Below are 15,035 nucleotides of genomic sequence, written 5' to 3'. Positions count from 1 at the left end.
CGCTTTACAAAGGAAATTCAAACCAGTGAGTTGTTGATGTAACGAAGAAAGTATTCTGCAGAAACCCAAGAGCTAATGTATGTAGCTTAGTAAAGTCGTTCACCCTGTTTTACAGATGACACACTTGGCTGGGAGCTGAGTGAAGAATCAAAGTTTGGCTCTCCTGAGACATCCCAGACATCCTCTTTGTGCATGGGCAATGCTTCTGAACTTGGCTGCAAAGCAGCCCAGTGCATTCAACAGCCGTCTCTGTCCCCATGTTTGTTGTTGTTTTGAGTTCAAACTGCTCAGAGCCATGCGATGGGGCTGGTGGTGGAACCTGAGAGGTCCAGGTTTCCTCCCATTCCATGCCAGGAGCTGCAGCACAGCTCTGGTGAGGGATCTCTGTGGGACTGCCGGGCGCACGTGCTGTCTTTTGACTCTATCAAGCTGTTGGAGTGAGTCCAGAGGAGACCACGAAAATGATCTGAGGGCTGGAGCACCTCCTGTACGAGGACAGGCTGAGGGAGTTGGGGTTGTTCAGCCTGGAGAAGAGAAGTCTGTGGGGAGACCCTAGAGCATCTTCCAGGGCAGAAAAGGGCTCCAGGAAAGCTGGGGAAGGGCTCTTGATCAGGGAGTGCAGGGATAGGACAAGGTGGAACGGTTTTGGGCTGCAAGAGGGAAATTGAGATGAGATCTTAAGACGAAATGTTTTGCTGTGAGGGTGGGGAGGCCCTGGCTCAGGTTGCCCAGAGCAGTGGTCGCTGCCCCATCCCTGGAGGGGTTCCAGGCCAGGTTGGATGGGGCTTGGAGCCTCTGATCCTGTGGGAGGTGTCCTTGACCCTGGCAGGGGGTGGAACTGGATGGGCTTCAAAGTCCCTTTCAACCCAAACCATTCCATGATTTTCATGGCTAAGCAACTTGAAAACAAAACAGCTCTGAGAAAAACTATTGATCAAGCAGCTTTCTCTGGCTTGTCCGCAGGAGTTTCCTGCAGATTTCTTTTATCTGTGAGTACATTATAGGAAGGGCCTGACTTTACTGTTCTCTTTTCTTTGCTTGTTGCGGGTAGCTCAGGTTGGCTGTTTGGAACCAAAATGGGATCAAGGCAATGGAATGCTCACAGAATCTGATACCCAAATTAATTGCCAAGACCAAATCGCTCCCAGTCTCCAGTATTGCAGCCTCAGATAAATATACACACGGTCCCAACGAGATTCGTGCGATACCTCCTTTCAGTTAAGTGGTTGCGTAGGCTTGGACTGGGCAGGCAGCTGTGTTTCTGAAGGGCGCAAATGTAGACAGAGTGTGTTACATGGTGATGCAGGGGATGGTGTAGAGAAGCCAAGACCTCCTTTCCAAGACTTGTATAATTTGAAAGTTACTGTATTCTCACTAAGACTTTTATTGTAGGCTGTTGTCTGGGCCCCTCACTACAAGAAGGACATTGAGGGGCTGCAGAACAAATCTTATGAGAGGTGGCTGAGGGAACGGAGATTGTTTAGCCTGGAGTAGAGGACGCTGAGGGGAGACCTCATCGCTCTCTGCAGCTTCTGCAAAGGAGGTTGTGGTGAGGTGGGTGTTGGTCTCTTCTCCCAAGTGGCAGGTGATAGCATGAGAGCAAATGGCTTCAAGTTGCACCAGGGCAGGTTCAGATTAGGTATCAGGAACAATTTCTTTGCTGAAAGGGTTCTCCAGCACTGGCAGAGGCTGCCCGGGGAGGCGGTGGAGTCACCATCGCTGGAGGGATTTAAAAGACTGGTAGATGAAGTGCTCAGGGCTATGGTTCAGTAGTCGACAGATACGGTTGGACTTGATGATCTCAAAGGTCTTTTCCAACCAAGCGATTCTATGATTCTATGATCAGAGGGTTTAGTTGCGATTGTGTCATTCAGCTGGGGATTTAGAATAACAAGCTGGAGCCACTCGGAATGTGAGGAGAGAGAGAGAGATCCTATAGAGCCTGCCAGTGCAGACATGCCCTTCATTTCTGAAGGGCATCACGTTTGATTATAGATGTCTTAATTTGTAGGGAGATGAATTATTAACGGTGACTTCATCAAATCTCTAAAAAAGCTGTTCTTCATTTTTTTTCTTGCAGATTGCCTGAACTTTTATCTGTCCGTCCTTATAAATTCTTAATTCATTGCCCTTTCTCAGCCTCTTAGCTTGTAAAATGAGGCCAGTAGTGATTTAACTGCTGGCTTTGACGTGCTTGCAGAGCACTGGATGTCTCTGTGGAGAATTCATTCTTCTCCATTCCCCCGGCTGTCCCGTATGGTTTTTCCCTGTTGCATTTTCATACAGTCTATGGGAAAAACAAATCAGATCTTTAAACTTGGGAAAACACTGACATTTCTGTGAGAATAGCTTCGGGATTTTTGGGCTCCTCCCTCTAAGAACAGCCAAAATAAACATTGCAAAACCCGCCCTGTGATTGATTGTACCCTTCAGCACGTGGGGCTGCTCAGTTCTCTCCCTTCTCTTTCTCTTGGTCAGGGCGGAACAGGAGCTTGGCGATTCCTTTTCTTTTATGAGCATTTCCCGCTGATTTATTTCTGCTGGAGATGCAACAAAAAAGGTGTTGAACATTTATATTTCAGTCTCCAGAAACTTAGAGGGGTTGTCAGTGCTTTCTTTCCTCCTCGGGAGCCCCTGATCCAGTGGGAGGTGTCCGTGACTGTGGCACTGTTGGAACTGGATGGGCTTTAAAGTTCATTCCAAAATAAACCATTCTTTGATTCTATGAAGTCTTCTTCTTTGGCTCAGGTGATGGCCATGTGCTCGTAGGGTCCCAGACCCACTTCCTGGAGCCCCTCTGGCTGTGATTCCACCACAAGGATGTGAGCCAGAAGCAAAATGCTGGGTTGTATCTTTGTTCTGGGACCTAGAATATGGCATGGAGCTAGGGCAAAGCAGTCAGTGTGATTCCTGAGATCAGATCTCTTCCGTGCTTTCCCATTGTGCCTGTCGACGTACAGGAAGGTGGAAATTTTGCTAAACTGTCAGCTGCTGGACAAGAGAGTTGACCTTCACAGCCTTGGGCTGTGCCAGAGGGTGAGGTTGTGCTGGGTGAGTGGAGGGATGTGTTTTGCAGAAGACACTTGGCACCATATCCTGCCATGAATCTGCACATTTATCCATCAGCATCAAATCTTTTATGGGGGAGGAGGGGGAAGGATGGAGACAGCGCAGCGTGCGGAAAGAATGCAGGTTGGCCCAGTTTCTCCAGCTCACGGAGCAGTGATGGATCTGTCGGGCTGATCCCACGGAGGTGAAAGGCTGTTTGTTTTGAACAACGAAATAGGCTGCAGGACATGCTGGGAATGCATAAATATTAAATGGTGCTCAAATTCCCAGCTTGGAAATGTGCTCATCTCTTGGTAGCAGAACACTCTTGTTAGCTCTGGAGTTACTGCTGTGTCTTGGAAGTGTGGGCTGCGTGGCCCCGCAGTAGCGCCTGAGAGAGGGAAGAGGTGCAGGCAGGCTGGGATTGTAGGTGTCTGTGATGGGAGGCATTGCCTGGCTCTGTGTAAGAGCTTGCAGGGGAAAGCTGGGCAGCGGCTCGGATGCTGCCTTTGGCTCTAGATGCACATGCACCACTTTTTGCTGTATTGCAGGTTTTGGTGGCACTTAAACTAAAATCCTACCTGGGAAGCTGAGGGATGGAGTTGGTTAACTGACTGCCAGCTGCTGCTGTGCTTGTGTGACTGAATTACTACAGGTATTCGCTGCCTGCGCGCTAGGACAAGCTTGGTTTATCCTTTGTGTTGAAGATGAAGGAAGGCAGTGAAGTGCAATGAGAAGTGGAATGAAGGTTGGATCCTGCGGTGACTGGGATACCTCCATGTGTTCTACAGGAATTAGGAATATAAGAAATAGCACTGACTGATAGGATGCTGGGGCTGTGCTCTTCTCCTTGTAGAAATTCTGGAAGCAGAGAACTTTGGATCTAGCGGTGTCATCTACCAGAAACAGCCAGAGGCTTTTGGAAGCAGTGTTTGGCATAACAAGAGAAAACTCTCTGCCAGCTGAATCCATGTAGGGCGAGGCAGGAGCTGCATTGCTGCATTGGCTTGAGATGAGATGGGAGTTCCGGCTGTGGAAACCGTCTCCATATTTTTCCCTTCTGCAAATGACCTGCCCAGATCTGCTGACAGCTCAGATATGCAGGCGTGATTAACCACCACAGGTATGACTGAGCTGTAACTGGAACCGAGACTCCCTGTAAAGTGGAACTATCTGTTCTGAAGGAGCAGAATAAGAAAAGCAGAAAATGGGAGAAAAAGAACATCATCAGCAAGCGATGTGAGTGTGGCTGTTGAGTATAAACCACATAGTCTTGCTGCTCTTAGTGCTGAGTGGCTGGGTTATGTGAGGCTTTGTTTTAGTAATGCTTTCAGAGGGCAGAGAAGGGAGAGTTGGGTGCCTTCTCAACAGCACAGGGCAGAGGATCATAGAAGAGGTGGTGAAACAAGTTCTTCTGGGTTTCACTTCACTCCACCACTGACCTCTAGCATAGCTAGAAGCGAAACCGCTGCTTTGGGCCTCAGCCTTGCTATGTAAAATGGAGATGCTTGGCAGCCTTGTGCAGGTCTTTTGCGATCTAATTGGGGTTTGAGGCTCTCCTAAGGATGCTGCAGATGCCTGAAATACTGCTTCACTTTTTGAGGCGTCTTTGCTGCGTGTTGCAGTTTGCCATCTGTTACAGAATAGCTTTTGCTTTAATTTTGTGTTTGTATTTTATGCATTCCCCAAATTAAATCGTGGTAGGCTTGTGAAATGATTGACCTACACAATCGGGGTGGCAGTGCGAATTGCATCTTTCAGATGGCTGAGCGAGGGAGCAGACCAAAGCAGTCTGCTGTGCAAACCCGTGTACAGACAACAGTCAGTGCCTTACGTAGTAAGAATTTATGACAAATACTTGGGGAAGCTGCTTTTGAGGTTTGGACCTAGTTCTCATTGAAAAGACTTAGGGTTTCATTCTCTGGGAGCAGTTCCCCAAGGTTTGCCAGCAGCCCCAGCCCAAAGTCAGCTTCTTTTGCTTAATTAGAGCGCAGCACGTTTAGGATTGATGTTGCACTCTAACACAAACTCAACTGAAGCAAATGCTCCACCATGTACCTTCCCTGCTGCAGGAGGATGGGAGTGAGAAGATACCATCTCATGTAATGCTTCTTGGGGAAGTACTGAAGCAGAGGGGATGAGGTTGGGATAAGTGACCCTGAGATGAGCAGGAGTTGGACTGAAGTCTTTAAGGAGGCTTGACTATCTCAACCGTGCCACGTACAGAGGCTCTAGTGGTTTTGTGCTCTTAGGAGTAGATTGCTTTTACACCTTTTGTAGCAGAAGGGAAAGGGAAAACCATGTATTGAGTAATAGTAAGACATTACTGAATCCAGATTTGTTGAAGCCAATCCATTCTGCTTCTGGACTAGAGAAACATTCTGCAGGAATTAATCTGCTGCTCCTTTGACTTCTCCACCCACCCTCGATCTCTTCATTTTTCCTTCCTGTCTCTGAGAGCATCCATTTCAGTAGGGAGCTATTTGTTTGCAGAGCACCTAAATTGTACTGGATTGCTTTTGGCTATTTGTGCTGCTGGAACTGTGCTTGTGTTTCTAGACTCATGCAAAACACTGCTTTTCATATAGATCCTGAGTCTGATGACATAGCTAGACCAGTGATATCTTCCATCTCCACCTGGGTGAGCCACCCGTGTTGTTCTGCGGGTCTGCATGGATTTGGTTGGGCATCCTAAATAAGTTATGCATCCCAATTTCCCAAGTGCCTGAAAACTGCCCTGAAAACTGCTTGCAGACATCTGAAAAGCAGCCCCACAGGTGTTGTTCAGAGCTGTATGTCTTCTCTCTTCACTGCAGCAGGATTCGTTTCAAGCTTTTCAAAGCATCAGGGCAATTCTGGGAGGTAGGGATGGCGGCAAGAGCAGAGTCAAACAACATGATTTAAATGCAGTCACCTACATCTAAAGTGAAGAGAAAATGCAATTTATTTCTAACACCTCTTAATTCCAAAATGTTTGTGTATTAAAAAAGATGAAATGACAGTCATCTTCGCTATGGCTCTTGCTCTACGGTTCCTTCTCACAGCCCTGCTTTGATTCCTCTTGTCCTGAAGAGCTGACAATCCATACTGATTTTCTCTCACTGTGAACTGCAGACAACTTAGCAAAACAGGGATCTCGACTCAATAGCCTCTCTGAAAGCTGCCTTAAGCACAGGTAGTGACTGTTAGCCTGGCAATATCTTGTTCTTCAAATTGCAAAGAAAATTTTTATGCAAATCGAGCTGTTTTGTTTTCAAAATGGATTTGATTATTGTTATTATCATTATTATTTATTGTGGTAAGCCTAATAAATGGAGTGTGCGTGGCCCTTGGGGTGTGATATCCTGCATTTGAAGATACTTTTGAGGATTTTAATCACCCACTTTATATATTGTTTCTTGTTTTACCTGGGAGACTTTAGAGCTATTGAATTTTGTGACCTTGTAGGTTAATGACAGCTCTGGAATAGAGTTGCAGCGCATCTATCTGTATCAGGAGAGAGTAATTAGCAAGTTATTGATAGGCAGATGAAGTTGCGGCATGAATTCCAACCAGCAGAACCTGGCGGCTCTCTGATACAGGGCTGGAGTGGACCATCCCAGTGAGGAAATGTCTGTGTCTTTATCACTATAAAAGATTGTACAGATAGCAAATAGCTCTGCTCTTCCTGTTGTCTGTTCTCCCCCCTTTTCTGCTGAAAGTTTTCCTTACGCTCTTGCTGTCCATTGTTATTTTTCTGTTGTGAAGAACAAGCTTGCTTTAGGGGATACATTTCTTACTTCTTTCTGTTGCTCCGAGAATTTTTACTTTATTTGTCAGCTTTATGCTGATATAAATGGAAAAGAGTTTGCTCAGAGTCCTTAAAATTATGTTCTGTATAAATGGAACGAAAGCAATAGATGGTCTGATGGGAGAGATTGTGTCTCCTGGAGAACTGTGACCTCCACGGCTGGGCTGGGGACGGTTTGGTGCAATGACTTATCAGCCATGTGTGTTGCCTCGGGCTCTGAGGGTACTGAGGCTGGGGTGGACCTTGCCCATTGCCTGGGTTGAGATGTTTGAACTCCAAGCAAAAGCAGGCTTGGCCAAGGAGTGCCCAGGTGGCCAAGAAGGCCAACAGCATCCCGGTTTGGATCAGCCATGGTGTGGCCAGCAGGAGCTGGGAAGGGATCGTCAGCCTATATTCACACCTTGTTCAGTTTTGGGCCCCCCAAGAAGGACATTGAGTTGCTGGAGCGCATCTAGAAAGGGAACAGAGCTGAGCAGGAGCACAAGGGTTGTGGGAGCAGCTGAGGGACCTGAGGCTGTTTAGCCTGGAGAGGAGGAGGCTGAGGGGACACCTCATCGCTCTCTGTAGCTCCTGGAAAGGAGGTTGTGGTGAAGCGCGTGCTGCTCATTTCTCCCAAAGAACAAGCGATAGGACGAGAAGGAATGGCCTCAAGTTGCATCAGCGGAGGGTTAGATTGGATAGTAGGAAAAATGTCATTACTAAAGAGTGGTGAAGCCCTGGCAGAGGCTGCCCAGGGGAGTCTCCATCCCTGGAGGGGTTAAAATGTTTGGCTGTGGCACTTCAGTACACGGTTTAGCAGACACGATGGGGTTGGGCTGACGGTTGGACTGGATGAGCTTAGAAGTCTTTTCCAACCTTAACGATTCTATGGTTCTAAGTGCAGCCTCCTCCAGAGAAGCGGGCTGCGGTGAGGCAGGCTGCTGTCTGCAATAAGATTGTCCCTGCAAATCCTGTCTCACGTGAGTGTAAGCCGAGGGGCTTGCTGCGATGTGTGCATGCGCACAGAAATAAATTGGGGAAGAAAGCGACCATGTAAGCAGGGCTGCGAGGCCCAGCTGCAGGCAGAGATCAGTGCCCCCGAGCCCCTCGGCTGCCTCTTTGATCCAGCTGCCTTTTTATTGCTATTTTCTGCCCTCCTCCACTTGTAAATAACTCTGGCTTTCATTTGACCTATCGTTGGAGTGATTTTCCTCTAAGCCAGGCCTTTCAGTGTCTCAGAAACCCTGCAGTACATAAAGGGAACACAAAGAGATGAGATTTTTCTCTCAGTGATTTCGGTGAATTTAAGCCTGATTGACAGGCCCTGGTGCAGCGCCGGCCACTGGGATTTCTGAGGCGTAACTGTTAATGGACTTTTTCATTACTGCTTTACTTGTAAATCCCAGCTTCTGCAGCTGAGTAGCTGTTGTCCCTCAGGTGAGCCTGTTGTCTGACAGCCTCCTGGCCTTTCCAAGGCAGGGATGGATATTGTCTTTCCTCTTTTTCTCCAGAAGGTAGCAACGTGTCTTCAGTTCTGCTTTAACACAGAAACTGGGGAGAGCAGCCAAGTTTTGCCTTTGCATTGTGCTTGTTCTTATTTTGTCCTGTTGCTTCTTAATTGACCTGGGTGTCAGCAGCTTCCACCACGGGCCTTCCTGAGCATTCCCAGCGTTTGGCGGGGTTTGTGTTCCAGATTTACTTGGGTGACTGATTAATCTGACCAATTGTGACTAATTTTCTGCGTTCTCCTGAGAAGTCATTTGCTTCCCAGTTTAATGTGTGTTCCTTCTCCATCTCCCCACTTAATTTGCAGAGTTTGAAAGCGCTTGACAAGCGTATCCTGAAGGCTGACAAAGAGAAAGTTGCCAAGAACTTGGAGCTGTTGAACATCCTCCTCAAAACTGTGACAGAACAGGTGAGTGTGTGACCCAATGTGTGGCAAATGGCTGTTCTGAATATCACCAAGGCCTCTTTCAAATGTCACACTCGGCTTTTACTTTGAGAATGCTCCGTTGCTGCCTCCCACCTCATTTCTTACTGATGGTACCCCTGGAGGGAATGCCTAGCTGGATTTGAGGACAGAAAAGCCCTCATGTTGGAAGGAGCGATCCATAGCCCTTGTGAGCTGATCTCCTAGAGCTTGTTGAAGGATTTGTTCACTGTTCTACAAATGCATGTGGCATCTTCTTTCTTATCAGCAGCAATACAGCTTGGGGTTGGTGAGGATGAGCCAGGTTTTGTCCCAGATGATTGTGCTGTCCTCTGCACTGAACTCCAGAAACTTAACACTTATCCAGGAGCTTTGTTCTGGAGCTTTGTTTTCCTTAATGAAAAATGACTTTTTTTGATTGTGAGAGGATTTTCTCTAGGTGACAAAATAAGTCTTCAACATGGTCTTATTTAGTGGAGCAAAATACCACAAACAGCAGAATCGCTGAAGCCTGGTTTCCTGCTGAGAAGCACTGAGCTCACACCACAGCTTGGTTCTTTATGAAGACCTAATAGGAAAGTAGGCGGAGGAGAGATTATTTGCAAGGCTCTTGTGTAGGGTCTGAATTAGCCTTTGAGACACCTCTTTCAGTCTGGTTTATTGAAATTATCCAGTGGGTAATGGAAGACGCAGCCAGAGGCAACATGATCGCGTCTTTTGGAAACCAGACTGAAAAGGCTCCTGCTTTTCTTTTAGATAGGTATGTGGTCATGTGTCTTCTTCTCCCTGCTCCCAGCCATGGACTAAAGAGGAAAGAAGACCAAAGGACCTTCCAGACCCTTATCTGCATGTACAATTCTAGCTGCTAGACTCATGCCCCTCATGCTAGAGAACCAGTATTGCAGTGAAGCCTGTACCTCATGCCCTGTCACGACTCGCCAATTTTAGCCCCCGAATTGAGGTGGTGTTGCAAATGGGCTCAGGGCAGCAGTTCACTCGGCAGATGGTCTGTACTTGCCTCTTGCAGAAGCTTCGTGTGAATTTGACGGAGTTGGACAAAGTGCTGGTAGCTCTGAACCAGGCAGAAGGCATTGGGAGTTCAGCGCGTCTCGACTCTCTCTACTGGAACGTCATGCGCTGGCTGAATTATACGTATGTATGCTTGGCACTCTGGCTTCTTGGCTTGCCTGGGGGACAACTGCCTGTTCTGCTTGTCTTAATTCATGTGGGGAAGTAGGAAGAGAAAGGAAGTCGAGGCACTGAGCTCAGGCTGGAGTTTGAGTTGAATGGAGCTGCTGGGTTGGTGAGGTTGAAATGCTTGTTGGTGTGCTTGTTTGGAACAATGCTAGGCTCATTGTTCCAGGTGCTTACATGCTTGGCATTGGTTCTTGATGCCAAACAATTGTATGGCATGTCTGATACCTGATCATGTCTTGCCAGCTGATCAAGGATACAGTGCCTGTGCTCGGTGGTCCTATGTGGTGCCATGGTTTAAGAGCCATCACCAAAGTTGCAGAGGAATTTCTAGGCGAGGATGAGTCACAAAGCTCCTACCACATCACTGGGGATTGATTCTGCAAATGTGAGGCTGGAGGGAGGGAGCAGCTCTCCTGGGAAGTGACTGGATACCAGAGAATACATGCCAGGACTTCAGTCCTATCCAGTGATTTTTTCTTTGGTCTCCTTGGAGTCTGGATCCCTAGCCTGATGCTTGAGTGGATGTGTTGCAGCTCTGAAAGCTGGGGAGCATTGAGTGTTTATGCTTCAGTGCTCCTGTGTTAAATGGCAGCTGGATTTGACTTTTGCTTCAGGGGGAAAAAACCATGTAGGATCTTTTCCTCCAATAGCTTGCAGTCAGAACTGTTGCTTCCCCTTCCTGCTGGCAGTATTTAGAGAGACAAGCAGCATGAGGGAGTGCTGGGTCCCCTGCTTTTGACTGGGAGCTGTGGTCCCAGTGTGTGGGTGGCTTGGTCTGCGGTATTGCAGCCCAGCAGGAGGCTCTGAGGGAAATACTTGCATGTGGCTCCCTGCAAGAGGGCTCACAGGCAGGGAGGACTCGTACAAGGCAGCTGAAGCTGTTGCTGTGGCCCCTTCTAAAGGCTGGACAGGCTTGCAGGACACAGTGGCTTCACCCAGCGCTGTGGCACAGCCTCAGGCCCTTTTTCAGGCTCGCAGAGGTCTCTTGGCATCGTACTGCCACGGCTGGCACGAGGATAAGACCTGGTTTAGGAGCTAGGAGGGACTGTGGTTGGAGGGGGATCGCTAATGTAGGAAGCGCTGAGCTTGTGCACACTGTCTGAGGAAGGGGTGAGGGTTTGGGGTGCAGCCTGCGGTCCCTTTCGGTGCCATCTCGCTGCATCACACAGAGATCTTTGTGCGGGTGAACTGGAACAAGTCTACAGCAGACGTGGTTTGTCCACAGGATCCTGGTGGAGGTATTGAGAGGCAAGCGCTAGCATCAGGCTTTCAGGACAGCGTTTTTCCACCCTGAAGAGATGCAGCTTGACAAACTCTTTGAAAACTTCATGTTGAAAACCAGGCCACAGAATTCAAGCCTGGTTCCTTTTCAGGTTTCCTCTCTGGGGACTGAGCTGGTGCAGAGCAGACTGGATGGTGGTGAAGCTGCTGGCAGACTCTGTTGGAGCCCAGCAGCAGCCGTGGCTGTCTCGCATGCATGCAAAGACTGCCCACATGGGACTGGAATGGTCTCCTGGGGTTCTGGTGGGTCAAAGAGCTCTTGGGATTGTTAGCACAGGGAAGGCCTTGCTGGGGTTGTCACCTTGGACAGACAGTGTCTCAGCCTTCACAGGGCCACGGAGTGTTCAAGAGGGCGGTGAGTATAGTGTTATCTGGCCTGTGGAATAGGGATTCTTCAAGTCTCCACGTGCCTTCTTGAGTTCTGGTCCAGCTCCTGCTGCTCATTTAACCAGTCCCTGTGCAGGCTGAGGGCCACCTCCATGATAACGCTCAGCCTTGCAGCATGCTTGCGCTTCCTGCACTTTATTTGTGCTTCTGCCTGTTTGTGGGCTGCCTGTAGCATGGATCACGCTGCTCCTTGGTTGTAAACTTAAGTTGCTCTAGATTTTTGGCGCTCTCTCTGCAGGAAGCCCAAGAAAGAGAAGACGGCCAATAAGCCAGCACAGGAAGCAGAGTCCCTTAAGCGGAAAAAGAAAGGCTTCCTGCCAGCGACCAAGAAACGCAAGAATCGCAAGAAAGGTATCCAGGAGAATGGGGCAGCACCAGAAGCTCCTGAAGATGGAGAACCAGCAGCCCCAGAGGAGCTAGGAACAGAAACCCCCAAGCAGAAGAAAGGCCTTGTGCCTGGTAGCAGCAAACACAAGAAGCAGAACAGAGGGGTCAGGGAGAACGGAGTGGCGAAGGCAGAGAGCGGGACGGAAGCTGTTAATGGAGGAGATGCTGTGGCTGCCAAGAAGAAGAAGAAGAAAAGAAAGAAGAATGTGAACAGAAAAAGAAAATGTGATGTAGGCAATGAAGCCGAGCCAGGTCCAGCTGCAAAGAAAACCAAGGGAAGTGACAGCCAGGAGACTCAGCAGAAGCAGGGCAAAGCCAAGAAGAAAAGAAAAGAGAAGAAAACTCCAGTGCTGCAGGAGTAAATTCCATGGACTTGCCCAGGCCTGGCACGGCTAGTGTGGCTCAGAGGACTGTTTTAATATCTTTTATAACTATAGTTTTTATGTCCTCCCTACCTTTAAATAAACCTTCCGTGATGCTGAGCCCTAAAGCTGCTTGTCTGAATTGTGTGGAGAGTTCACCTTGAGCACAGGGAGCATCAGGAGGTCACTCTCCCTTCTCTGGCAGTGCCAAACAGCCTGTGCTTGGGAGCACAGACTCTGTCTCCATGTTTTCCCAAGGCAGAAGCGAAGGCTTGTTTGGATTTCTGGGTGGCTGTGGTAGGTGTGCTGGCACTGCCGAGTCGTGTGGTCAAGGCCTGTGGGAGCTTCTCAGGTGACCCCTAAAGGCACATTTCTGTCCTGCCCCGGCTGCACAGCACTCACAGCTTTTCCAGTCTGGGAGATGCCAGCTCTTTTAAAAGCCTGGAGTTAAATGCATGTGCGTATTACAGGGTCAAATAAATCCAATTTGGCCACTCAAGTGTCGTCGGTAACTACCAGGATCTGACTCTCTTTCCTTTTTGCTGCTGGGTGCAGGAGGAGCGATGGCCCCTGTGGCTGCACCATGGACATCAATAAAGCAGTGAAACAACGGGAAGGGCCGATTGATTTGCTGCTCTGCCAGGCCAGCAGCTCTGTGCAGCCACGCAAGGAACCTGTTACCACCAGGCTCACAACAGGCTGTGAAGGTGGCTGCTTGGAATTACATCTGCGTATTTATCTCCAGGCTCCTGAATGCCAGAATCTCTCCAGTGGGGTGAGGTTGAGAGACCTGGGTCTGTTCAGCCTGGGGAAGAGAAGGCTGAGAGGGGACCTCATCAATGCTTAAGAATATCTAAGGGGTGGGTGTCAAGAGGATGGGGCCAGACTCTGTTCAGAGGTGCCTGGTGACAGGACAAGGGGCAGTGGGCACAAACTGGAGCACAGGAAGTTCCATCTTAACATAAGGAAAAGCTTTCCTGTGAGGGTGACAGAGCACTGGAACAGGCTGCCCAGGGAGGCTGTGAAATCTCCTTCTCTGGAGACATTCAGACCTGCTTGGACATACTGCTGTGCAGCCTGCTGGAGGTGAACCTGCTGTAGCAAGGTGCTGGACTGGATGAGCTCCAGAGGTCGCTTCCAACCCCACCGTTCCGTGCATGCCACCACCCCTTGGACCAGATTCTCCTATGTGTTGGGGACCTGTTTCTTGTGAAAAGCCGAGTCTCAGAGTCTGAAACCCTCCTCACATTGTAGTTGCCTCTATAGCCTCCTTCCACCTTCCCCCATTCCAGCCTGGTGACTGCTCTGCTCCTGCAGGCTGGAAGGTGTGGGCAGGTGGCAAGCCCTGACTCCTGTCCCGGCATCCGAGGGAGTGGTCCCCGTGAAGCCCTGGGAGCTCCTTCCTCCTGCAGAGGAGTTCAGTGTCGGCTCCTGTCAGAAGTAGGCAGTGGCTGGCAGCGTGAAGGGCCTCGGAGCGGGGCTGTTCTGCTGAGCCTTTGGCTCTCAAAGGGCCCTGGAGCAGGGCTGTGCCTTCAGCTTCTCATCCCACGGATGGGTCTGTACCACTAGACATAGATAAGGGCACTGAGGATGTCGTGTTGCTTTTGGAGGCAGTGAGAAGAGCTGCAAAGGGCTGTGTTTGCCTATGGCTATTTCTCTGTCTTTGTAATTAATCTTGTCTCAATTGGCATAAAACTCCCTGGGAGGCAGCTGCTGGTGGTGACGCAAACACGTCTGATCGCAGAGCCCTGGGTGGGCGCAGTGATCCTGCTTGGTCTGCTGCGCATCCCAAGGAGTGCGCTGGCTCCTCTTGGCAGTGGGTGAGGGCTGGAGTCACTGTGGCCACCCACTGGCAGGAGTCAGCAGAGAATGTCCGTTCTTTCCCTGCCTTTTGCCTCCTGCCTTCACAGCTGGCTTCGTCTGGCACTCGAGGGAGGCAGAACTGAGGAGCGCTTTGTTGTTGCCTTGGAGGATGCAGCCCGTGTCTGTCCTGGAGATGAGGAGGGGTAGGTGGAGCGGAGCTGCACCCTTCTGGAGGTGACGGGGGGCTCTGCAAGGATGCCACGTCCCTTTAGCGTGTGAAGAGGAGCTCTTCTTTTGCCCGTGCTCACCAACTGTTGGCTTCCAGCCTCAGCAGGGTTGCAGGAAGCTGCTGGTCCCCGGGTAGGATGGAGGCTTAGGCTGCAGGTCATGGCAACGCAGGTCAGACCGTCAGTGAAGTGGCTCGTGTTCACATTTCTGTGGTGCTTTCACCTTTGGTATTTCCTCACCTCAACCATCAACCAGTTCTGGGCAATTTAAGGCTGTGAGACCTTTTCTTCCAAGCCACCTATTAATCTGAAGGTTATTGTAGGGTCTTGAGTGGAATTGCTGCTATTGCAGCTTGTGGAAGAGCTGCAAGTCTTTATTCCCAGCCAGGAGGTACTGGCAATTCATAGAATTATAGAGCGCTTTGGGTTGGAAGGGACCTTCACAGGTCATCTAGTTCCACCCCCCTGCAGGAGCAGGGACATCTTTAGCTCCATCGGGTTGCTCAGAGCCTTTATTGCTGTTGCCAATCTTCTCTCCCAGCAAAAGGACTGTTGGCACTGGGGTTGCTGCCCTGCCTCTGCCATTTGGTGCCAAAAGCTGGCTTATTGCCTTATTAAAATCCCAATCCCAGCTAAGCCCCTCC

General features: G+C 49.5%; 1 protein-coding gene across 1 annotated transcript in view; it reads left to right on the top strand.

Moving 5' to 3' along the window:
* Positions 1–12,786, top strand: part of MYBBP1A (MYB binding protein 1a) — a 59,119-nt gene extending 46,333 nt beyond the window's left edge. The window contains exons 25-27 of the mRNA XM_054085195.1: positions 8,631–8,732; positions 9,775–9,899; positions 11,851–12,786. Coding sequence (XP_053941170.1) covers positions 8,631–8,732; positions 9,775–9,899; positions 11,851–12,361 — 738 coding nt within the window. The 3' untranslated portion in view covers positions 12,362–12,786. The remainder of the gene's footprint in view (positions 1–8,630; positions 8,733–9,774; positions 9,900–11,850) is intronic.
* Positions 12,787–15,035: the final 2,249 nt, after the last annotated feature.

The sequence above is a fragment of the Cuculus canorus genome, chromosome 20 (genome assembly GCF_017976375.1).
Source record: "Cuculus canorus isolate bCucCan1 chromosome 20, bCucCan1.pri, whole genome shotgun sequence".
Classification (NCBI taxonomy): domain Eukaryota; kingdom Metazoa; phylum Chordata; class Aves; order Cuculiformes; family Cuculidae; genus Cuculus; species Cuculus canorus.
This window is presented reverse-complemented; position numbering and strand designations above follow the sequence as displayed.